Source organism: Entelurus aequoreus, linkage group LG08 (assembly GCF_033978785.1).
Source record: "Entelurus aequoreus isolate RoL-2023_Sb linkage group LG08, RoL_Eaeq_v1.1, whole genome shotgun sequence".
Classification (NCBI taxonomy): Eukaryota; Metazoa; Chordata; class Actinopteri; order Syngnathiformes; family Syngnathidae; genus Entelurus; species Entelurus aequoreus.
This window is the reverse complement of record NC_084738.1, coordinates 40,286,976-40,313,423: the sequence shown is the minus strand read 5'-3', so window position 1 is coordinate 40,313,423 and position 26,448 is coordinate 40,286,976. Positions and strand designations below refer to the sequence as shown.

Sequence of the window (26,448 nt, the reverse complement as noted above, 5' to 3'; positions counted from 1 at the left end):
CATTCAAAAATAGTCAATGCTTTATAAAAAAATAAATAATATAAAATAAAATATATACAATGTTAATAACAAATATTTACTTGAATGTATACATTATATACTTGAATAATTGTATTGTGAATTTGTGTTCACTACAGATTTGAGGGACATCCTTTTCGATAATTGAAGGAACATGTTTGTGTTTCTGTTGAGTGACGTCATCGTCGGGATTCACCAATCACCCAAAAGTAGGTTAAAGTGGCGCATGCGCATAACAGAGAGTAATTTGTTGATATCCTGTTTGGTAGTCCTTTCCTATTAGCTGTTTTCATTTACCAGTTCAAGGGTACTTTTCATTTAAAGCGAACTGTAACGTCAACGTGTTCATATGAAGGGCTAATGGAAGACACACGGGATCTGGTGAGTAAAAAAACATTTTAAGGCCGCAAGCCTTCGACTGCGTTGGCTTTACTTTACACAATCCTTTGTTGTTGTGTATTTAGTAGAGCTAGCTACTGTACCATCATATACCATTATTTACCACTAGAAACACATATTTTATATTTACAAGCTTTACTAATAATTGCTCAATCACACTCAGCTAAACTTGTTTTTTTACACTTAAACGACTGACTCCCAGTTGCATCTAAATGTTTTCGCTAGCAAGCTGTGCTAATGCTACTTAACGTCTTTGTAGTTAATTACCTTCAAAATGTACCGTTTCGTACTATCTTAACATGGTCCCTTTTGTCTCTAAATTGTAAACATTTGATCATTCCTCATGATCCTCGTTATTCTTAATTCGAGTTCTTATATCTTATCTCGAATTTATGGGAACATTAATGTATAGTTTATTCACTAACAATTGTAACATTGTTTATATTACTGTACCTTCATGTCAAATGTAACTATTTCCCACTGTCCTTATTATTCTATGTTATGTAAACATGAATGCATAGTTCCCTCACTGTAACCAAGGTAAACACTGTCAAGGAAACCTGCCTAGGTTCTCTAGACAAGGGGTGTCCAAAGTGCGGTCCCATGTGGTTAGTGTATTTTTAAAGTATTCCTAGTCAAATTTTACTGACACTAAATCTTGTGAATTTTACAAGCTATAGTTATGTGTATATGTATGTATGTATGTGTATATATGTATACATATGTGTATATGTATGTATGTATATATGTATACATATGTGTATATATGTGTACGTATATATGTATATATATATATATATATATATATATATATATATATATATATATATATATATATATATATATGTATGTATGTATGTATGTATGTATGTATGTATGTCACTTGTATGTAGGTCATATATACACACACACATATATATATAATGTGTGTATATATATATATATATATATATATATATATATATATATATATATATATATATATATATATATATACACATATATATATATACACATATATATATGTGTGTGTGTGTGTGTATATGTATTCTGTGTATATATATGTGTGTATGTATGTATACATACTTTATGTGTGTATATATGTATACATACTTTATGTGTGTATATATGTATACTGCATATATGTGTATATATGTATACTATGTATGTATATGTGTACTGTATATGTGTATATATGTATGTGTATATATGTATACTGTTTATATATATATATGTATGTATATATGTATGTATGTATATATATATGTGTGTATATATATATATATATATATTACACACACAAGTATATGATACACAAATAATCAAATGTCAATAAATTGAAATAGACTGTATCATATAGTGTATGACCTAACTTGTAGTAAAGTTGTGTATAAACGAATATATAAAACGCCATGCAATTTTCAGTCCATTATTGTTTACATCAGCAACTTATGCTCAGCGTTTACAAAAGAGTAAACAAATGCATTTGTGTTACACACGTGGTCGTTGACAGCCACAAATCAAAATAAGCATTCATGATATATATATATATATATATATATATATATATATATATATATATATATATATATATATATATATATATATATATATATATATATATATATATATATATATCACAGTGTATATACAAACCCCGTTTCCATATGAGTTGGGAAATTGTGTTAGATGTAAATATAAACGGAATACAATGATTTGCAAATAATTTTCAACCCATATTCAGTTGAATATGCTACAAAGACAACATATTTGATGTTTAAACTGATAAACATTTATTTTTTTTGCAAATAATCATTAACTTTAGAACTTGATGCCAGCAACACGTGACAAAGAAGTTGGGAAAGGTGGCAATAAATACTGATAAAGTTGAGGAATGCTCATCAAACACTTATTTGCAACATCCCACAGGTGAACAGGCAAATTGGGAACAGGTGGGTGCCATGATTGGGTATAAAAGTAGATTCCATGAAATGCTCAGTCATTCACAAACAACGATGGGGCGAGGGTCACCACTTTGTCAACAAATGCGTGAGCAAATTGTTGAACAGTTTAAGAAAAACCTTTCTCAACCAGCTATTGTAAGGAATTTAGGGATTTACCATCTACGGGCCATAATATCATCAAAGGGTTCAGAGAATCTGGAGAAATCACTGCACGTAAGCAGCTGAGCCCCGTGACCTTCGATCCCTCAGGCTGTACAGCATCAACAAGCGACATCTGTGTGTAAAGGATATCACCACATGGGCTCAGGAACACTTCAGAAACCCACTGTCAGTAACTACAGTTGGTCGCTACATCTGTAAGTGCAAGTTAAAACTCTCCTATGCAAGGCGAAAACCGTTAATCAACAACACCCAGAAACGCAGTCGGCTTCGCTGGGCCTGAGCTCATCTAAGATGGACTGATACAAAGTGGAAAAGTGTTCTGTGGTCTGACTAGTCCACATTTCAAATTGTTTTTGGAAACTGTGGACGTCGTGTCCTCCGGACCAAAGAGGAAAAGAACCATCCGGATTGTTATAGGCGCAAAGTTGAAAAGCCAGCATCTGTGATGGTATGGGGGTGTATTAGTGCCCAAGACATGGGTAACTTACACATCTGTGAAGGCGCCATTAATACTGAAAGGTACATACCGGTTTTGGAGCAACATATGTTGCCATCCAAGCAACGTTACCATGGACGCCCCTGCTTATTTCAGCAAGACAATGCCAAGCCACGTGTTACATCAACGTGGCTTCATAGTAAAAGAGTGCTGGTACTAGACTGGCCCGCCTGTAGTCCAGACCTGTCTCCCATTGAAAATGTGTGTCGCATTATGAAGCCTAAAATACCACAACGGAGACCTCCCGGACTGTTGAACAACTTAAGCAAGAATGGGAAAGAATTCCACCTGAGAAGCTTAAAAAATGTGTCTCCTCAATTCCCAAACGTTTACTGAGTGTTGTTAAAAGGAAATGCCATGTAACACAGTGGTGAACATGCCCTTTCCCAACTACTTTGGCATGTGTTGCAGCCATGAAATTCTAAGTTAATTATTATTTGCAAAAAAAAATAAAGTTTATGAGTTTGAACATCAAATATCTTGTCTTTGTAGTGCATTCAATTGAATATGAGTTGAAAATGATTTGCAAATCATTGTATTCCGTGTATATTTACATCTAACACAATTTCCCAACTCATATGGAAACAGGATTTGTATATGAGAGATCTAGTCTTACACATATCAGCGAACACCTCTCAACTATTTGAAAGTTTGGCAATAAAATATGACAGCGCTGCAGTGAGGTCTTCTGTAATTTTTGACGAGGGAGCATAAGCAGCTGCTTCTGGAAGACATTAGGTATTGTATGTGTGATAGTGATGTACTGTATGTACTGTAACTGTGGCATCCAACTTGCCGGGTGCATGCCCACTCTGTAAATAAGGGAAAAGCAAATGTATTATTATACTTATTAGATGCACATTATTATTATTATAATCATCTGACTGACACACAAACACACACACAGTGACACACAAACCCTAATGCTACAGTTGTAAAAACAAAACATGTTGCAGTGTTTCTACTAGGATTTGTTTTTAACACTAAGTTTTAAAAGTAATGTAAAGTAGCAGCGGTCATTAACAGCACACAACACATTAACAGAAGTACATTTTGCCCTGCTGTAGTATATCTTGTGTGCACACACTCTTTGCCCTCACCGATAGCTGCCTATAACAAGTAACTTGATGTAACACATAAATGTAACTATAAGAACGTTTGATAGACCAACGATGACAAGTTCATTTTCAAACACTTTCCATCATGCATTCAGCTACAAGTTGACGTACCTTGTACTCGACGTGTAGTTGTGACTGCTGGTTCCGGAATTGGCTCAACATGTTTGAAGTCTTGCCTCCCTTCGCAGGGACTTTATTCCTGCATTTTCTGGTGATGGGCTGACTGTCCTCAATGATTTTACCTTCAGCATGCTTTACCAATCCAAAATACGTCTAGACTTCAGATGTTGTCCGTTTACTACAAGGGCAAAATCTCAAGAGCAAGGTCCGTGGGTTGTTTTCTGCCATTGCAAAGAGCGCTAGCGCGCGTGCAATCTTTAAAAACACACCACGTCCCCAAAGTCTGAAAAGATGCTATACTTGTCCCAATCCCTAAATCCAGTCGTCCTAACATTTTTAATGATTTTGGACCTATAGCCCTGACCTCTCCGCCAATGCAAACCCTTGAAAGGCTGGTGCGATCAGAACTTTTAAAAACATTGAACATGCTCTTGATTCACTGCAGTTTGCTTATAGGCCTAAAAGAGGAGTGTAGAACGCCACACTCATTCTGATTCATTTGCTTTTCAAACACCTGGAGGGAAATGGGTGTCATGTCATTCAACCCCACATATTAATTAGTCTTTTAGAACATTTGAACTAATGTAATAATCTTGTGGGCTGGATTTTAGACGTTTTAACAAACAGAACGCAGAGTCAGAGTGAATGTATTTTTATCAAACACCGTGTGCTCCTCAATTGGTTCCCCCCGAGGATGTGTGCTCTCGCCAATGCTTTTTATTCTCTACACAAATATGTGTCAGAGCACTTTTAAAAATCTGACTATATTAAAGTATGCAGATGACACAAGGCAGCACGGTGAAACGGGTTAGTATGTGTGCCTCACAATACGAAGCTCCTGGGTTCGATCCTGGGCTCAGGATCTTTCTGTGTGGAGTTTGCATGTTCTCACCGTGACTGCATGTCCTCCCACCTCCAAAGACATGCACCTGGGGATAGGTTGATTGGCAACACTAAATTGGCCCTAGTGTGTGAATGTGAGTGTGAATGTTGTCTGTCTATCTGTGTTGGCCCTGCGATGAGGTGGCGACTTGTCCAGAGTGTACCCCTCCTACCGCCCGTTTGCACCTGGGATAGGCTCCAGCACCCCCCGCCACCCCATAAGGCAGGGGTGTCCAAACTTTTTCCATTGAGGGCCGCACACGGAAAAATTAAAGCATGCGGGGGCCATTTTGATATTTTTCATTTTCAAATCATAACAAAATATATAAATATAAAGGGTCTCAGTCATTAAAGTGTTAAAAATAAGTCACATTATTATTATTTTTATTTATTTAACGCTTACAGTAAATCTCTATATCAACTTCAGGTTGATATAACGTTAAAAAAAAAGCATTTTCTGTCAAAGACAACTTTGTTTTTTATAGTAAAACTGAAATATGCAGTATCTCCCCCACCGCCCAAAACATTCAGAAAGCAATGTTTGATGTAAAGTAATTGGAGCCCTAAAAAGATCAATAATGCAGGACACCATTGATTTTAATTTATTATTATTTTTGATTAATCACAGTGAAAAGATCAATAAAATTCCATTAAATATATTTGGGATCCAAAAGGTCCCCCACTCATAAAGTGATACATTTTTATCATATATTTTTTTACTTTCAACACTTAAATTACGAGATCAACTTCAGATATATCTGTCCGTTTTACGTTTGAACTATTATTTTGTTTGTTTTATGCTCTTATGTCAAAGAAAACATTGTTTTTATATGGCAACCACACAATATATGCAATATTTTCCACATAAAACATTTTAAAGTGAAATATTTGAAGTAATTGGAGCCTTGAATAGATCAATAATTGATTATAACATTGAATTTTTTTTTAAACTTTTTTTTTTTTTTTTGAGTAATGGTAAAAAAAGCAAAATAAAGAAAGATAAAAGAAAAACAAACAGCCTGCATGGCATCTTTGTGTCAACATTGCAACTGTTCCTCGTTAGATTTCACCTTATTCCACTTTTTTTAATGTTAATTTTTAATTTTTGCAATAGTATTTCCAGAATATCTGGCGGGCCGCTAAACAATTAGCTGCGGGCCGAAAATGGCCCCTGGGCCGCACTTTGGACACCCCTGCCATAAGGGACAAGCGGTAGAAAATGGATGGATGGATGGCAGATGACACAGCAATTGTCAGTCTCCTTCAGGGCAATGAGAACAAACATGGGCCTATTGTTGATGATTTTGCCAAGTGGTGTGATGCGTCATATCTACAAGTGAACAATCTAAAAATACAAGATATGATTATTGATTTTCGAAAGCAGGCAGTAATTACTTATGAGGGAACCATTATTAAGGAACAAACTATCAATGTTGTGCAATCCTATAAATATCTTGGAACCATTATTGACAATACTTTGAATTTCAAAGCTAACTGTCATGCTGTATGCAGAAGAGGTCACCAGCGTCTTTACTGTCTAAGGAAATTGTCATACCTTCATGTTGACAAAACCATGATGATTTTATTTACACGGTGTGGCGCAGTTGGGAGAGTGGCCGTGCCAGCAACCTGAGGGTTCCTGGTTCAATCCCCACCTTCTACCAACCTCGTCACGTCCGTTGTGTCCTTGAGCAAGACACTTCACCCTTGCTCCTGATGGGTCGTGGTTAGGGCCTTGCGTGGCAGCTCCCGCCATCAGTGTGTGAATGTGTGTGTGAATGGGTGAATGTGGAAATAGTGTCAAAGCGCTTTGAGTACCTTGAAGGTAGAAAAGCGCTATATAAGTATAACCCATTTACCATTTACCATTTAATCTGCCTTTTATTGAATCATTTTTATCTTTTTGTCTGGTGTCATGGTTTGGAGAGCTGCCTCTGAAGGAGAGAAACAGATTACGCCAAATAATCAAGTGGTCAAATCAACTTATTAGTGAGCCTCTGCTGAGTTTGGAGTCCCTGTACACTTGGCAGGTGCAGCGGATTGCCAACTCAATTAGAGCAGAAATCTCCCACCCTCTTTATGGTGAGTTGCAGTTCCTCCCGTCTGATCGGAGGCTTAGGGTCCTAAGATGCAGAACATCTCGGTTTAGGAACAGCTTTGTTGCAGCCACAGTTCTTCTCTTAAACAAACTATAGCTATATTGCACATATTTATTTATTTTTTATATATTTATTCATTTATGGTAGTTTTACTACCAGTCTGTGGTTGCCAGTGTTCTGTACTACACCGTAGTGTGCTGGGGGGGCAGTACATCTAAGAAGGACAGCTCCAGACTGGAGAAACTGATCAGGCGGGCCGGTTCTACGATCGAAATAAAACTGGACTCACTGGTGACGGTGGCAGAGAAGAGGACTGTGGAAAATCTAGTGAGCATCCTGGATGATGCCAGTCACCTTCTGCATACTGTTATCAGTAGCCAGAGGAGCCTGTTCAGTGCTAGACTGCTTCATCCCAAGTGCAGGACTAATAGACTAAAAAACTCCTTTGTCCCACACGCCATTAGACTGTACAACTCCTCTCTGGGTGGGAGGGGGGTACTAGGATGACAGGGGATCCAAACAATAACAGTGCAATACTTTTTCATAACATGGTCACTACTGCCTAGTTTCTCTTGTTACATATTTTTTTTACTGTTATATTTTTATTCTCATTGTTGATTTTTATTTTTATTCTTTTTGTAATATTTTTCTATTTTGTTTCCATTTATACCCCCATTATTTACTTTTTACTTTTTAAATTCGATCTCAATTCTGTACACTGCTGCTGGAATTTTAAATTTCCTGAGGGAACTCTCCTGAAGGAATCAATAAAGTACTATCTATCTATCTATCTATCTATCTATCTATCTATCTATCTATCTATCTATCTATCTATCTATCTATCTATCTATCTATCTATCTATCTATCTATCTATCTATCTATCTATCTATCTATCTTACTGTCCTATACTAACTTTTACTATGCCTCTTTTTTATTATTCATGTGACTTGTTCTTTCTTTCTTCTTTCCCTGGTCCCAGGCAGCCTGTTGAGTACTTTGTCATGTTTGTCATGTTGTGATCTGTTTTGTGTCAATACCTTTTGTTTATTTTAATATATATGCATGTGCCATTCTCCTGTATTTTACATTGCAAAACAAATCTATCTTCGGGTACAAATAAAGTCACTGGAAAACTTGAACTTCAATTTACTAATCCCCGAGAGGAAGATCAGATCAGGGTAATACTTCAATGGGAAATACTAAAAATAAGCAAAGTATATTAAAAATATATCAAACAAACCTTTAACAAATTAGTCACTGCAAACTTGTGCGTTCTATGACTCTGCTTGCTTGGATTGGAGTGCGTGTCACTTTGTCGTCGTCATTTCCTAAAATGTTGCACTCTTCCGCCCTTCTTGAGTTCCTTTTAAGGAAATCTGAAGAAACGTTTATCCTTTTCGCGATTTGAACGGTTTGTACAGCCGAAAACAACGGAAGCATTGGGGCATTTTTCTTCAAGAAAGGCTAAATCGAGCGTTGTACCCATTGAGAACAGACGCCGCATGACCACCACGCATATTTATGTGAGCCGGACGTGACGTCATTTAAATCCAAGCAATACACTGTATATTGCAAAATATATTTTAGGCCAAATCGACCATGCTTATAAACAAGTCATATAATGTGGTTGTATAAAAACATGTATTTTTTATTTTAATATATTGTCATGAAGTATTTCTGGTCCCTAGAAAGTGATGATAATGTTGTTGTGTGTTTTTTAATCAAGGCTGAACGCACCCCACGTTCAGAACGTAAGCGGAGGGATTCATTTGGGATGTTTGATGGCTACGATAGTTGCAGCGAGGAGTCAACCAGCAGCTCCAGCTCTGAGGATAGTGAGGATGAAGTGGTGCCCTCCATCCCTGCCAGTCTTCCCATCATCAAGAACAATGGCCAGGTCTATACCTACCCCGATGGAAAGGCTGGAATGGGTTTGTACTTTGTTGTGTGCTTTTTCTGTAGAGTTTGCATGCTTACATGTGCTTAAATTACATTACAAGATGTTTTCAATTATTTGTTATTTTACAGTGCAATCATATAATTTTGTCTTTGTGCACCATCACAGTATATTCTGAGGGTATTGAATTGATAGAAACCACACTTTTCAGGTTTTTTATAAGATGTTTTACCTCATCTAATTGGACTACAACCAGAGTTGTTTAATTTAGTCTTAAGCATGAACAGATGAAGCCTGATCACATGTGAGGACTTAGAAGGAACTAAGTTTAGAGCTGACCTATCTGGCATAAACCAAAGACAGTTAATATCACAAGTACTAAATTGCCAAATGTTGTAAATGACCAAGCAGTCCAGTGCAGTATACGTATGCCATTATTAGTTTCATAAAGGCAAACACTTTTGTGGAAAAACTTAACACCATTCAGTTAGACCTTCCAACTATACAAGGATAATTTCTTTACCTGTCAAACTTGTTCAACAATCAGCTTTAATTACTATCCAGTTGCAAAGATTTTTTTTAATACCAAAGTCATCCATGTAGAACTTGTACATGGGCAGAAAAAAATTATTTATTTCGGATGTCTTTTCCTTTTGTCACAACGTTTCAAGCACAAGGTTTAAAGGGGTCCTATTGTGCAAAACTAACTTTTCTTACCTGATGGGACCTGTGTATGTGTATTTAGGATCCCCATAAGTCCATGGAGGCGTGACAGAGATATTTTATAAAACAATCTTGCCTTTTTCCTAACATGCTCAGAACAAGCCGTTTAGAGTTTGAGACTTTACTGAATCTTATTTTGCCTAAGTTACATTAGCAGATATCTCCACACATAGAATAGGTTAACCAGAAGAGCTTTGCGCGGTTTATTCAGTTTATTGTTCAAAGTTGTAGTCAGTAAGTTCCTTATTATTCTCTTTGTTATGAGGCAGACTGGCTCGTAAATGCACAAGCATGCTAAAATCATCTGCAGTCGCCATTTCTAATAAAAAATGGCTTATAGTCATACTATAACTTAAATCTTTTAGTAGGCTCGATATGGATGCGCTAACAACTACAACATAGCTGACGGTGGAGACACAGTTGAAAGGGGCTTGGCCAGGAGGAGGGTTTCGGCACGTAAATAAGACTGCCCACAAAACGGTGCTTTCTGAAGGGACAGTTAGAGCGGGTTGAAGGTGGTCTGTAAAACTAAATCCATGCAAAATTTAGACCAAAGAATCCTCATTATATGTTTAGCCAATAAAGCTGATTCTAATGTAGAACACAAGGAAGTGTTTTAAATGTAAAAAACCCAATAAGAGATTAAACTGCTCATGTGGTCTTAAAGTAACACAAAGCAAATATTAAACAACGATGCAAATAGAATAAACTAAAAGAGTAGTTGCAGTAATGAAGTCACAATAAGATACGTAGAAGGTAACGAAAACAAAAAAATGTAATTTCAAAATGGATAAAGAACAACTTTTTGCAACAACGGGAATCGGTTGAGGAAAAAAACTTGCCTGATTACTGTTTACAAAATGTGTCAGCTTGCTACACTCTTGTTTTCTTTTGTTTCACAGCCACCTGTGAGATGTGTGGAATGGTTGGAGTTCGAGATGCTTTTTATTCCAAAACAAAGCGTTTCTGCAGTGTTTCTTGTTCCAGGAGCTATTCTTCAAATTCCAAAAAAGCAAGCATAATGGCAAGACTCCAGGTAGGTACTCCCTACGGTATTAATTCTATTTCACACTTTATAGTACCTTACGAAAAGTGAGCACACCCATCATATTCCTGCAAATAGTTAATTATCTTTTTATGGGACAACACTGTAGAAATGCTACTTCGATGCAAAGCAATGTAGTCAGTCTGTATACCTTGTATAAAGGTGTAAATGCACTCTAATATCAAAGTAACAAAAAAATAAACACACAATGTGCTACCCTTGATGTACTAATATGTTGGCTTTACCTAACACTTTTTCTTTGATAACTACTCTGCGAACTTCTTGTCAACATATTATTGACCATTAAAAATATAAACCTGAAAGCATACAAGCAAAAAGGATGTTTAAAATAAAGGCACACATAACAGTTACATGCACACACATAGGGATGTAACCGTATGAAAATTACAATTCACGGTTATTGTGATCAAAATTATCATGGTTATCAGTATTATCACTGCATTGTTGAATCTGCTCAGAAAGTACTTTAACACCCACACTGAATTATTTTAACCAAATTTTACTTCAAATATTGAATAAAGTACTGTAAATAGACACAACTTTCTTGGCAAAATAAATATTAAATATTTTTCTTGCTTCTTAGGAACCATATTATTGTTATTTGAGTATTTGAATATGTTCATCTTCCGTTTTAATCCGGAAATGTTTTATTGATTTTATAATGATTTAGGAAAAATGGGTTTGGGGGCTTCACCTCCGGTTTATGTGACGTCACTCTAGTCCACTTCCGGCTCCTCTTACAACTTCGTACTAAGAGCACAGCCTGTCAGTTAAATGTGTACGATTGAATAGCTTAGTTGCTTAGACAACAATGTGTTTATACATGTTGGGGCTTGTCGTTACTTATTGGGGAAAGATGTTATGATGGTAATGTCTCTTGTATCCATGTTCACATTTAGACTTAGACTTAGACAAACTTTAATGATCCACAAGGGAAATTGTTCAACACAGTAGCTCAGTTACAATGATGGAAAGTGTAAGGATGGAAAGGACAATGCAGGTATAAATAGACTAATATAGCGATTTAAAAAAATCTAACATATATACGAATATATACATATGTGTACAGAATAATATATATACAGATATATTATATTATGTCTATAACATATATACAATATATACCAATGACCATGTACAATATTACAGTATATACAGTATATGTGACATCAGCAGCATAAAATAGAGAGTAGATCCAGCAGGAAATAGAAAATAGACATTAAAAACAAAGAGAAGTAGCTAACATGTCAGGTGTCAGGTAATAGGCAGATGTCATCTATTGCTGTATGGCGAGTGATTATACAGCTTGTTAGTGAGGTAACACAGATAATTAGATTTTTAAAGTGTGGTTATCAATCACTGTTTTTACAACAATTTTTAATTGAACTCGGTAATAATAATCATCTAGAGTTTTACTGCGGTTTATCATATTGTTTATCGTCACATTCCTACACGCACATATTGTGTTGTGCAATGGACTTAAATTAATTGAAAACAACCAAGATGAAGCAAGCTGAGCAACCCCTCTTGATAAACAAGACCAATTTATTGTGCTAACATTCAATTCACCATATAAAACTGAGAGCAATCTATTGATGACTGCATTTAATAGCAAATTGTTTAAGCCATCCTATAGAGGCATTGATGCAACCCCACTGTTTTAAAGAGCAAGTGCACCTTTAACAGTAGATTTCAAATCTAAACTAAAGGGGAACTTCACTTTTTTTGGAGTTTTGTCTATTGTTTACAATCCCTATAAGAGACAAGAGCTGGACTGGGCTGGGCGATTATATGATTGTGATCGATTATCGCAATTAATTTGAGTTCGATCACGGTTATCAGCTATTAGTATTTTTACCTTGATCAATCATGGTGGAAATGTTTGTTTGAAGATACCGCAGTATTAAACAATAGGGGAGCAACAACGCTTACATTTCCAACTGCACTGATTATTACTCACTGTAGACTAAATGAGAGCCAACAAACATAATAAAATGTCACTTACTGTATAATGTCTGCTGTCATTAGGATGCCGACTGCTAGGATGTTCATATATTCCCAATTAGATGAAGAATGTCTCATAATCCTTGCGAAGAAAAGGGGGTGGAACGAAGGTTCTTCTTTTCATTTCCAGGTCTAATTTGGCTGTCAAAGTGTACCAACTTGTCGGAATACGTCTTCACCTGGGGATAGGTCGATTGGCAACACTAAATTGGCCCTAGTGTGTGAATTTGAGTGTGAATGTTGTCTGTCTATCTGTATTGGCCCTGCGATGAGGTGGCGACTTGTCCAGGGTGTACCCCACCTTCTGCCTGAGTGAAGCTGGCACCCCCCGGCACCCGAGAGGGACAAGCGGTATAAAAATGGATGGATGGCATTCTACTATCCAAGATAGAGGCACGATTTATGATCTAGAATAAACTTTCACAAGCAGGGAACAAGGAAACCGCTCGCCAATCAAAATGGGCACCCAAGCGTGTGATCACAGCGCCGCTATAAATAGTTCATCTGCGTTAGCGCTTATAATAACAATGTCATACTTGCTTAATATTCAATCCACAAAATGTAAATGCGAGTATTGTTGGCGGTTTTTGGATGTTTTTTATTGGGTTTTATGGGTGAAATAAAGGACCTTCCATTGGCTCCGTTGTAAGCGGACTTTAATGATTGTGAACGATAGGCAAAATAAAAAGTGCAGTTCCCCTTTAAAATTACCAAAATATGGTAAATATTATACATATTACATATTGGTCTTAATGTGTCTGTTACTGTATATACTTACAGCTTGTATATAAAACGTTTATGGTGGATTTTAAATTTGTTTTACAGGGCTTTGAAGGCATCACAGGTGACACCCATTAGCTGCAATTGTAGCCCCTTTTTGCGAGCGTTTTTTTTAAATAGTCTTTAGAATCCTAAAAAAAAGACATGCACTGGAAGAACTCACACTCTCATCAAGTATTTATTTGTAATCTCTAGTTAAAATATCTAAACAAACCTAATGCAAGTCATTTTTCAGGGAGACATAAGAAGTTCTTTTTAGGCATTAGATCTTCTGAGGAAAAACATGCTACTTTTGAGCATCACACGTTTCATATAAGACACAACACTTTACAATACAAGTAAGTATAGCTAATAATACGTTTTAAGTGCTAATTTTATGTTTAACAAATCTTACCAAGACAATTTTGACTTTTCTTATTACAAGCAAAAATAACTTGAAGTCTGGGAAAGATTTGATGAAATAAAAAATTATCAATTAAAACGTATTAGCTAGTATTGTGAAGTTGTGTGTCTTATATGAAACCTGTTATGCTCAAAAGTAGTATTTTTCTTTCAGAAGATCTATTGCCTAAAAACAAGTTCTTATGTTTCACTGAATTAATACTATTCATGGGATTGTGACTTGTATTAGGTTTGGTTAGATATTTTGACTAGAAATGAAAAATATATACTTGGTTAGATTGTGAGTTTTTCCAGTGTGTCTAGTTCTTGTCTCTCATAATGATTGTGAATGATAGGCATAATTCCAAAGAAGTGAAATTAATATTTGATGTTGTTTACCTTAGTTCCACTCATGTGCTGCCTCCTATTTTTCCAAATTTATCCAATGAAGTCAGACTAGTACGTTTAAACGAGTCCGTCCACTTCTCGTAGCTTCGCTTAACGAAATTAAGGTTGGAAAAACTTATAAGCAACAATAAACTGCATAAAGTTGAAAGACTACGGCTGAGTAAAACCACTCCAAAATAGTTCCACTAATCAGCGTTCTTCAGCACACAGATGCCCCACAAAAGTTCCTGCATTTCTAATGTTCCTTTCGTTCTTCTTTCTCTTCATTGTCAAGTTTTATATATATATACCCAAAAAAATGAGAAATAAACAAGTTATATTATAACTTATATTCCAATGGCGGTCATGGGTTTGAAAAGTTTTAGGAACACCCCCAACCTTTTTCAACTAATCAGCGTTCAATAGCACAGCCCGCCTCCGCAATAGAGGCCGACCCGCAAGCTCGGAGAGACCCACATGCCTGAACAATTTCAAGGGGGCCGTAAAGGCGTTGCCTTTGAGTGATCACCCGCTGCCTTCGTCATCGATTGACATCATGGCAACAGCGATGGCTGCAATATCTTTCTCAAAGTGGAGTCCCGCAGGATGAGATTTTATGAGAATTACGGCTCATGACGCAAAACACCGTTCAATGAAAACATTTAAAAATCGCAAATGTACTTTATCGAAATTTTAGAAATATCACTTTTATTTTGCGAAAAACTGCAATGGAAACACAGCTAATGTGGCGGTCATCGAATAAACCAGGCGTCGGCAACCTTTACTACTCAAAGAGCCATTTTGGCAAGTTTCACAAATTAAAGAAAGTAATCGGAGCCACAAAAAAAAATTTAAAATGAAAAACACCGCATACAAAGCTTAAATGCTTTGTGCTATGTTAACCAGGGGTCTCCGACACACGCACCGGCACGCACTTTAATGTGGAAATTTGATGTTAGTGCAGCCCGCGAGTACTGAATGACGCTATCAAGCGTCATACTTGCCAACCCTCTCATTTTTCTCGGGAGACTCCCGAATATCAGATCGTGATGACACTGCATTTGGCGCCCTCTACAGTCTGCCCTAACAGTGTACCTGCTCAACCACATGTAGAATGCAGTTTCCGCTTGCTCACGTAAGTGACAGCAAGGCGTACTACCTCAGCCGCCACACATCTTACACTGACGGTACCAATACCCAGAATCCCATGCAGCACTAACTCTTCCGCTCAACTAACGCACGGAGGGGGGGTGGGGGGGGGGGGGGGGGGGGTTGATGTGTGGGGGGATTTGGTGGTAGCGGGGGTGTATAATGTAGACCGGAAGAGTTAGGGCTGCATGGGATTCTGGGTAATGGTTGTGTTGTGTTTATGTTGTGTTACGGTGGGATGTTCTCCAGAAATGTGTTTTTCATTCTTTTTTGGTGTGGGTTCACAGTGTGGCGCATATTTGTAACGTAACAATGTTAAAGTTGTTTGATACGGCTACCGTCAGTGTAAGCTGTGTGGCTGATGAGTAAGTATGCTTTGCTGTCTCCTGTGTGTGCAAGTAATAACAACATGCAACATGTGGCTGGACTAACACGCTGTTTGTAAATGTTTTAGAGGACAATTACTGCAGTGCAATTAGGGCACGCCCTTTATTTAGTAATTAGAGTGTAAATAGGATTATATTTTCCCGGGGAGTTATCTATGAGAGACACTGAGATCCATAAGTCTCCTGGGAAAATCGGGGGGGTCGGCAAGTATGTAGCTGAGCCGCATCAGAGTGGTCAAAGAGCCGCATGCGGCTCCGGAGCCGCGGGTTGCCGACCCCTGGAATAAACAAACAACACAATACTCTCTAAACTGTGCAAATTAGAAAATAGGTTTTTACAGCAGCATTGCTGCAATGCACAAGCACTTAATAAGCAGCATCAAGTGACTATTCTCCAAGATGGCGGACAAGGTAAAACAACTAAGTAATTTACTATTGTATTCCTGACCGAACAACGTGCATTTAAACATTTCTAGATACAGGAAAATTGACTATTTTTGGGGATAATACATTTGTAAAATGTGTTGCACCACTGCATTAAAAAGCAGTTATATACAAAAGGCTATTAAATCTACAGATTAATTTAAAAAATATTCATACTAGTAATCGATTTAAAAAAATAATCCGTTAGTGCAGCCTTATTTAATGTAGCTACCATTACTTCCAGGATTACCTTAACTGTCTTAAAATTACAGTTTACTGGAGGTTCACAGGTTGCCTCTGGAATCCTTGTCCACTGTTTTATGACAACGCCTCCACTTTTTGTTTGAGGATTCCACACAGATGCTCAATGGGTTTTGGGTGCAAAATAGAAACAACTAAATACATACAATTGTTGATTATGTCAAAAGTACTAAATAAAACCGCTCATGTAAGTATATTGTAAATAAGAAAAGTAAATACATCAATAAACAGGCTTTTACAGGTTCTTGTATGAATTGTTCCCTGCCTTGCCTTGCATATTTTCAAGTTGATACAGGAATTCACAAAATGGGCACTGCAAACATGAGCGTTTTCAGATTTGGTTGGAAACAGCAAACACTTTTCTGTGCATCTTTGGGTTATTTCAACAACATTTTTCCAACACTATTTCCATGGGCGAGAACAGTGCATCTTGACTTCCTGACTCTTATAGGCTTGTTTCCACCCTATGCGCTTGCAACCAAGGCCACAGCAACCGGACACTTCGTGACGTGCAAGAATCAAATAGGATAGCCCACAATAGGGAAATTATTTGGTTTCAGTGCAGATTTTTCACATAGAGTAACAATAATGTTATGTAATTAGGAACTAAAAAATAGTAATAAATAATAAATAGTCCATAATGTGCACCAATGATTGCACTTTGTATATTTTTGTACACATCCTCACTAGGGTTGGGCATCGTCTGAACTTGGACACTTCTGGTTGCGGTTCCCAACAAATCTTGATTCCGATTCTTTTAAGAGGCATGATCAAAAATGTACTAATTTACGGGACTATTTTCAAGCGGGAGACAAATATCAACCTTTTGAACCTGAATATAAATGCTGTGAAGTTTCTTTCCACAGAAGTACATTTATGTTTTTATTTTTTGATAAGTACATTTTATTTGTGATAACCTCATAAAAAAACATTTACACAGTCTGTTGTTTTTTGAGATAGTGGTGTCCGACAAGGGTTTTATGCTGTCAAATGAGTAAATTGGCCTATACCAATCACATGTATTAACTGTAAATTTTGAAATTTGATTATGGTGAGTACTTTAAATAGTTTAACTATCTCATGCAATATTTAAACAAGTCCTGTATTTTCTTTTATTTCAAACAATTGTTTGATAAAAACCATACATTTTCCTTTTGGACATGTTGAATTGTAAATTTGTGAAGAGGAAATTATTCCAATGTAACTTTGTTTGAAATAATCTAAACTAAGTCAATAGTATACAATTACTAAACAATAGCAAACACTAATATCTATTAGTTACTGAAATACTTTGGTTTTTACCCTCAACGTCCTCCTGTCTCTAGGGACTTATTCCCTGAGTTTGTAAATATTAACAGAAACGAAAAGAAAAAAAAGATTTTGGGAAAATAAAAATATCAATCTAATCACTCTAATACAAACATGATGATTGGTCGGGTTACGTATGAGAACATCCATGATGATTGGCTGGTTTACGTATGATGAGTCACGAATGGCTTCGGTTAGGGCAAAACATTAGCCAATCATGACTCATCATACGTCACATGTGATGCATTGTTTACGGAAGTAAACATGGCTGTCGGTCTCGGCGCATTTGTGACAATTTGGATTATTTTGTGCAATCAAAGTCAACATTTTCTCAAATGAATCATTGCACGTAGAAGATTAAGAAGGAAAAGGGCAAGCATTTGGCAGCTTGTGGGACATTTGCTACAACATTTGCTCCGAAGAGCGTGTTGGCGAGCAGACACAAGTGCCGCAACTTTGATGTGAGTTCCTAAAACATATTAGTTTTGCCTGTTTTCTGCTCATTTGTTAACCCATGCTAAGTTATACACGGGTATAAAAGTTACACAGGATTCCAGTCCTGGCATAAAAAATTGTTTGATTTTATTGATTGCCGTTCATTTAAAGAAGGGGTTTAATATCTCAGTTGTGAGACAAATGTTTTGCACTTTTCCTTCTGCCAGGTTGTCATTTTGCCACTGTGGTGTCTGTTGAAACAGTAATTTATTCTGTCTCCATTCTACAAAACCCAAAACCAGTGAAGTTGGCACGTTGTGTAATTCGTAAATAAAAACAGAATACAATGATTTGTAAATCCTTTTCAACTTATATTCAATTGATTAGACTGCAAAGACAAGATATTTAATGTTCGAACTGAGAAACTTTTTTTTTTGTTGCAAATAATCATTAACTTAGAATTTAATGGCAGCAACACATTGCATGGCATTTTTACCACTGTGTTACATGGCCTTTCCTATTAACAACACTCAGTAAACGTTTGGTAACTGAGGAGACCAATTTTTGAAGCTTTTCAGGTGGAATTCTTAACCATTCTTGCTTGATGTACAGCTTAAGTTGTTCAACAGTCACCGTTGTGGTATTTTAGGCTTCATAATGCGCCACACATTTTCAATGGGAGACAGGTCTGGAGTACAGGCAGGCAGTCTAGTACCTGCACTCTTTTACTATGAAGCCATGCTGTTGTAACACGTGGCTTGGCATTTTCTTGCTGAAATAAGCAGGGGCGTCCATGAAAAAGACTTTGCTTGGGTGGCAACATATGTTGCTCCAAAACCTGTATGTACCTTTCAGCGTGAATGGTGCCTTCACAGATGTGTAAGTTACCTATTCCTTGGGCACTAATAACACCCCCATACCATCACAGATGCTGGCTTTTGAACTTTGCGCGTATAACAATCCAGATGTTTAAATGTCCTCTTTGTTCCTTAGGACACAACGTCCACAGTTTCCAAAAACAATTTGAAATGTGGACTCGTCAGACCATAGAACACTTTTCCACTTTGAATCAGTCCATCTTAGATAAACTCGGGCCCACCGAAGCCGGCGGCGTTTCTGGGTGTTGTTGATAAATGTCTTTTGCTTTGCATAGTACAGTTTTAACTTGCACTTACAGATGTAGCAACAAACTGTAGTTACGGACAGTGGTTTTCTGAAATGTTCCTGAGCCCATGTGGTGATATCCTTTACACACTGATGTCGCTTTTTAATGCAGGTACCGCCTGAGGGGTCGAAGGTCCGTAATATCATCGCTTACATGCAGTGATTTCTCCAGATTCTCTGAACCTTTTGATGATATTACGGACCACAGATGGGGAAATCCCTAAATTCCTTGCAATAGCTTGTTGAGAAATGTTGTTTTTAAACTGTTCGACAATTTGCTCACGCATTTGTTCACAAAGTGGTGACCCAATCATGGCACTCACCTGTTCCCAACTAGTCTGTTCACCTGTGGGATGTTCCAAATTAGTGTTTGATGAGCATTCCATTTTTTGCCAATCGTGCCAGCTTTTTTGAAACATGTTGCAGCCATCAAATTCCAAATGGGCTAATATTTGCAAAAATAACAAAAGGTTTTCCAGTTTGAACGTTAAGTATCTTGTCTTTGCAGTCTATTCAATTAAATATACAGTCGTGGTCAAAAGTTTATATACACTTGTAAAGAACATAATGTCATGGCTGTCTTGAGTTTCCCATAATTTCAACAACTCTTATTTTTTTGTGATAGAGTGATTGGAGCTCATAATTGTTGGTCATAAAAAACATTCATGAAGTTTGGTTCTTTTATGAATTTATTATGGGTTTACTGAAAATGTGACTGAATCTGCTGGGTCAAAAGTATACATACAGCAATGTTAATATTTGGTTACATGTCCCTTGACAAGTTTCACTGCAATAAGGCACTTTTGGTAGCCATCCACAAGCTTCTGGTTGAATTTTTGACCACTCCTCTTGACAAAATTGGTGCAGTTCAGCTAAATTTGTTGGTTTTCTGACATGGACTTGTTTCTTCAGCATTGTCCACACGTTTGAGTCAGGACTTTGGGAAGGCCATTCTAAAACCTTAATTCTAGCCTGATTTAGCCATTTCTTTACCACTTTTGACGTGTGTTTGGGGTAGGGCTGGGCGATATGGCCTTTTTTTAATATCTCGATATTTTTAAGCCATATCGCGATACACGATATATATCTCAATATTTTGCCTTAGCCTTGAATGAACACTTGATACATGTAATCACAGCAGTATGATGATTCTATGTGTCTACATTAAAACATTCTTGTTCATACTGCATTAATATATGCTCATTTTAAACTTTCATGCAGAGCGGGAAATCACAACTAAAGTCAATTTAGCAAAACTGTATTTATTAAACAGTTATTAAGCAGTGGCACAAACATTCATGTCATTTCCAAAACAGAAACTGCAAGATTGTCAGAGACATTTTAAAACAAGCTATAAGTGCACTTTTGTGCATGATGACACACAAGATATTTCAATAAGTGTCACATAAAAATGAGCTGCATATCAAATAGTATATGTCCTACGGTGTTGATGTGGAAATAGTTGCTTCTGCATTTAGTTGGTGTGGCACCGAACGGAGATGTTGACATGATGTAAAGACATATTCCCGCTTGAAGCCAAACCACCGTCAGAAGATGGACCCCGTGCTGTTTTTCTTGGGAATTAATTATTCCTCCATTTGTTACCAGATTCGCACCTTCTTTCTCTCGTATTACCACTCAAACCACACCGTTAGCTGTTAGAATCACAGCTAACGTTACCATGTCGCTACCTCTCGCTCCGCGGGAGCGTGTGACGTTGCTCAAGTGACAGTATGTGACGTATGTAAGAAGGTGCGCTTGTTTTACTGTCTCTGTGAGAAGGAGAGACAGGAAAGAGTGAGAAACGCATGCAGTTTAATGCCCTGCAGCTAAAAGCAACTGTGTGAGAACGTATACTCGAATATCACGATAGTCATTTTCTATATCGCACAGAGACAAACCCGCGATACATCGAGTATATCGATATGTCACCCAGCCCTAGTTTGGGGTCATTGCCCTGTTGGAACACCCAACTGCGCCCAAGACCCAACCTCCGGGGCTGATGATTTTAGGTTGTCCTGAAAAATTTGGAGGTAATCCTCCTTTTTCATTGTCCCATTGGCAGCAAAACAGGACTCACATCACATGGACAAAGATAAGACCTTCTGGAGGAAAGTTCTGTGGTCAGATGAAACAAAAATTGAGCTGTTTGGCCACAATACCCAGCAACATGTTTGGAGGAGAAAAGGTGAGGCCTTTAATCCCAAGAACACCATGCCTACCGTCAAGCATGGTGGTGGTAGTATTATGCTCTGGGCCTGTTTTGCTGCCAATGGAAGTGGTGCTTTACAGAGAGTAATTGGGACAATGAAAAAGGAGGATTACCTCCCAAATTCTTTAGGACAACCTAAAATCATCAGCCCGGAGGTTGGGTCTTGGGCGCAGTTGGGTGTTCCAACAGGACAATGACCCCAAACACATGTCAAAAGTGGTAAAGGAATGGCTAAATGAGGCTAGAATTAAGGTTTTAGAATGGCCTTCCCAAAGTCCTGACTTAAACGTGTGGACAATGCTGAAGAAGCAAGTTCATGTCGGAAAACCAATACATTTAGCTGAACTGCACCAATTTTGTCAAGAGAAGTGGTCAAAAATTCAACAAGAAGCTTGTGGATGAAACCAGCAAAAGCGCCTTATTGCATTGAAACTTGCCAAGGGACATGTAACCAAATATTAGCATTGCTGTATGTATACTTTTGACCCAGCAGATTTGGTCACGTTTTCAGTAGACCCATAATAAATTCATAAAAGAACCAAACTTCATGAATGTTTTTTGTGACCAACAGGTATGTGCTCCAATCATTCTATCACCAAAAAATAGGAGTCATAGCAATTATTGGAAACTCAAGACATCCACGACATTATGTTCTTTACAAGTGTATGTAAACTTTAGACCACGACTGTAGATTGAAAAGGATTTGCAAATCATTGTATTCTGTTTTTATTTACGATTTACACAACGTGCCAACTTCACTGGTTTTGGGTTTTGTACAGTAAGGTCACAGTAACAAAATGCATTTAAAGTGCAATGAAATAGCAGGATTTTGAACAGTGTGAGTGACATCCTTAGTGGATGAAGTGCAGACTCAATAGTTCTAACTTTTAGCTTTGTACTGTGGGAATCAAGATAATGGGGCGAGAGATTAGTAGTTCTGAGCCTTTTAGTTTATTATCAGACTTCCTTCAAAAACAACCCTTTACACCCGGACGTGTGTCCCTAATGATGATGAGAACATTTAGTGCCCAGCTACATAGCCCACCCCCCGAAACACCAGATTTGGCAAAAACAAAAAACAAACTTCAAAGAGAGAAAAACAAACTAAAATCAACACAGAAACCACCAAATTAGGCTTTTTTAGATGGTCTAATAGGATGCCCATAGCGGCTACTCCGCACAGTATCCATGGGCACAGACAATGGTGCCCTTGGGGGCCAACCGGAACAGCGGGCAATCCAGACCGTATGTCAAAAGAGGGAACATGGTCCAGAACAAATGCAGGCGGCCGGCCCGACGAGGTTGGAGTGCAAGCAGCGTCACGAGCAGGCTTTATCCAATCAACAGTAACCCGCTCATGCCGACCACACAAGTCTATGACAAAGTTTTGAGCCTTGCCTTCACCACCCGAAAGGGACCGTCGTAAGGAGGTTGGAGTGGAGAGCGATGACCACCGTGACGGAAGAACACAAACTTTGCTGCCAGGAGGTCCTTGGGCATACAAGGCAAACAGTGATGCATGGGGACTGGCACCACTGCCTTGGTGGCCCCCTGAGCAGCAGGGCGATGGGCCACAAATGTCTCTTGACCTGAGGTTGTGGGCAGGAAGTCGCCTGGCACCCTCAGGGGCTGATTGTAGACCAATTCAGCAGCAGAGGCCTGGAGGTCTTCCTTCGCAGCAGAGCGCAGGCTCAACCTTACCCACGGTAAACGGTCAACCCAGCCACTGTCTGTGAGACTAGCCTGCAGGGCAGCCTTTAGCGAGTGATGAAACACGTTCACACAGCTCGTTTGTTTGAAAGTGATAAGTAGTAGTGCGATGTAGCTGTATCCCAAGTGCTACAGCCATTGCGTTCCACAGCTCTGAAGTGAACTTGGCTCTCCCGTCTGAGGTCAGGTCAGACGGTGTGCCAAACCTCGAGACCCAGTTGAAAATATAAGCCCGGCCATCTGGTAGCTCTGTTCACCATATTGAGGAGAAGAGTGCACCCACGAGAGGAAGGCAGCGGACCCACCAGGTCCACATGCACATGGTCAAACCGCCGATCTGGCACCTGGAAGGGTTCCAGTGGTGTGCTGATGTGCTGGTTGACCTTGGCCCGCTGGCAGGGCACACATGCGGCTGTCCACCCCGTGACATCATTCCGCATGCTTGGTTAGACGAATTTGGTGCTAACCAGCCTCACAGATGCCTTCACACCGGGGTGACAGAGAGCCTGCATGATGTCAAAAACCTGCCGGCGCCAACCCGCAGGAACCATCAGACGAGGTGGACCAGTAGAAATGTCACAGAGCAATGTGGCAGGAAACATCCACAAACTGTAATTCGGTTACCGCTGGCGAGCACCATGCGTACTGGAGGCGGCAGCTAACTGAGAAACAGCTGCACGAACAGGGACTGCACAAACAGGGACGATGCATCCCCAGGACCAAGCAATGCGAGCATATTCACCATCATCTCTGTAGGCTTGCTGTCCCCTGGGCCGTTGAGAGATAAGAGGTGGTCAGCTTGCTCAGCGTCGGACAGCTGGTGCAGCTGGTCTGTTCTTGTCTGCTGGCTGGAGGACCCCCTGAGCATGCCCATAACTCTCTGCATAATTTGAGCGTCCAGAGCAGAGACAACATGGTAGTACTGTGTCTCATCTGTTGTTATACCTAGAAGCCGAAACCAGGGCTCAGGATCGCGCTGCCAGAACTCCGGTAGTTTCACTGGTGCAGCAAACACGGCAGGATACGCTATTGACTGTTATGGCGCAGAGTCATCAGGAATAATGAGATCAGCAGCATTAAACATGTCCAATAAACATCAAGGTCACCAATGTGGGAGTCAAGATAATGAGGTGAGAGAGCAGTAGTTCTGAGCCGGTGAGTTTATTATCAGACTTCCTTTAACAACAACAACCCTTTTTACCTGGAAGTGTGTCCCCTTATATATGATTACATCCAGCCTATCCACCAATCTCCAATCTGGTGATGAAACATCACCAGATTGCTCTGCTACAATACCCAATTTCTACCAAACAATGGCAGAACACTGCTTTCGTCTTAACTACTTGTTTTTGTCAGTCTATGTATTTCACCGGTAAGGTCAAGACTTTAATGACAGAAGATATTTTTCAAGCTGTTTTTTTTCTCCTTGGAACTTTTGTTAACCATGACTCCCACTATCCAAAGGCTGGGCCCCACTGTATTTCTTTACTGAGTAGACAAACAAGGGAAACTATTAACACTTCCTGTCTCTCAATTAATGTGTACTTTGTGGGACATTGGTATGACGCTCTACCAAACTGAAGATGTCCGTTAGGCACCTCCTATATAGAGTAGATATAAAGAAACAAAACCTTATGTGTGTTTTGATTTTACTAGGGCAAACCACCAACAAAAAAAGCAAAAGTCTTACAGAAACAACCTCTAATGGCAAAGTTGGCAGCCTATGCTCAGTACCAAGCAAGTCAACAGAACCAGACCAAATCAAAAGCTGGTATGTAAGATCCTTCATGACAGTTACAAGGATCACAATCTTCTTTTGAATGATGCATTCACACTAATTTATTTTCTTTGTCAGTGGTCACTGCTGAAAGCTTTGACTGGGGTCACTATATATGTGGCAATAACACATCTGGTGCTCCAGTCAGCTGTTTCAAGCATGTAAGTATTATCTATAACTCATTGTAGAGTCAAAATTTTTCAATATGTGTGGCATTATTCATTGTAAAAACACCATATGTTGCAGGCCCCTATGGGGACATGCTGGGGAGGTATAGAGGAAGGTGTGAGAATTGAAGTGCTCAACTCTGACACCAACCACTCCGCAAAGGTATACTGGATAGCAGAAATCGTTAAGCTAGCAGGTAAGACTGGTACTTATTGACACATCAACTTTGTTTTAGTTTGATGGGAACAAGGTATACAAGTGCCGTAATTCTTGGTCTATAATCCGTTTCTTAAATCTCATACTTTGAATCCTGCACTTTATACATTGCTGCAGCTAATTTATGTATTTTTCTGTGTTAACGAGCCCCACATGTCGCCAGTAAATTTAGCCTTGTCGCATCAGACCAATGAAATTGCCGAACAGGTCAACGTGGACCAAACAAATTGTTTACATTAAATCAAACCACTCACACAATCATTCAATCAGCCATTTATTGCTTAATATGCTCCAGTCCCCTAAACTCTGACGGCTAAAATGGCGATACAGCACGCAGCAGGAGGAGGAGGAGGAAAAGACAATGAGTAGGTAGGCTGTAAGGTTCGTGTACGTCATCCGTTTTTCAGTATAAAACCAACATTAAAAAAATAAAATGACTCGTTTTTTTCAATATTTGTTTTCATGCCCAAAATTTAAAAAACTAATAACAAATGATTGTTCTAATTTACCTTTTTGTGCACAACTGTAAAATGGACATAAGGATGACGTGCATTTGAATTTGTTTTTTGCAAATCTATTTGACACCAACTTTACCTGGAAGTAGATATGCAGACGTGGGCTAGTTGGTAAACAAACAGAGAAGAACACAGGAGAACTGTTGGAGTCTAAATCAAGTTGACGTTATGTAATGTATTAGTTTTAATCTAGCCTAGGGGTCCGTAGCCCAAAATGTTGAAAGAGC

General features: G+C 38.4%; 1 protein-coding gene across 2 annotated transcripts in view; it reads left to right on the top strand.

The window, feature by feature from the left end:
* Window positions 1–252: 252 nt before the first annotated feature.
* The window catches only part of mbtd1 (mbt domain containing 1), a 57,144-nt gene continuing 30,948 nt past the window's right edge, over window positions 253–26,448 (top strand). For both annotated transcript variants that reach the window (XM_062056474.1, XM_062056473.1), the window contains exons 1-6: window positions 253–399; window positions 8,986–9,190; window positions 10,782–10,915; window positions 25,202–25,316; window positions 25,401–25,483; window positions 25,569–25,686. In XM_062056474.1, coding sequence (XP_061912458.1) covers window positions 379–399; window positions 8,986–9,190; window positions 10,782–10,915; window positions 25,202–25,316; window positions 25,401–25,483; window positions 25,569–25,686 — 676 coding nt within the window. In that variant the 5' untranslated portion in view covers window positions 253–378. The remainder of the gene's footprint in view (window positions 400–8,985; window positions 9,191–10,781; window positions 10,916–25,201; window positions 25,317–25,400; window positions 25,484–25,568; window positions 25,687–26,448) is intronic.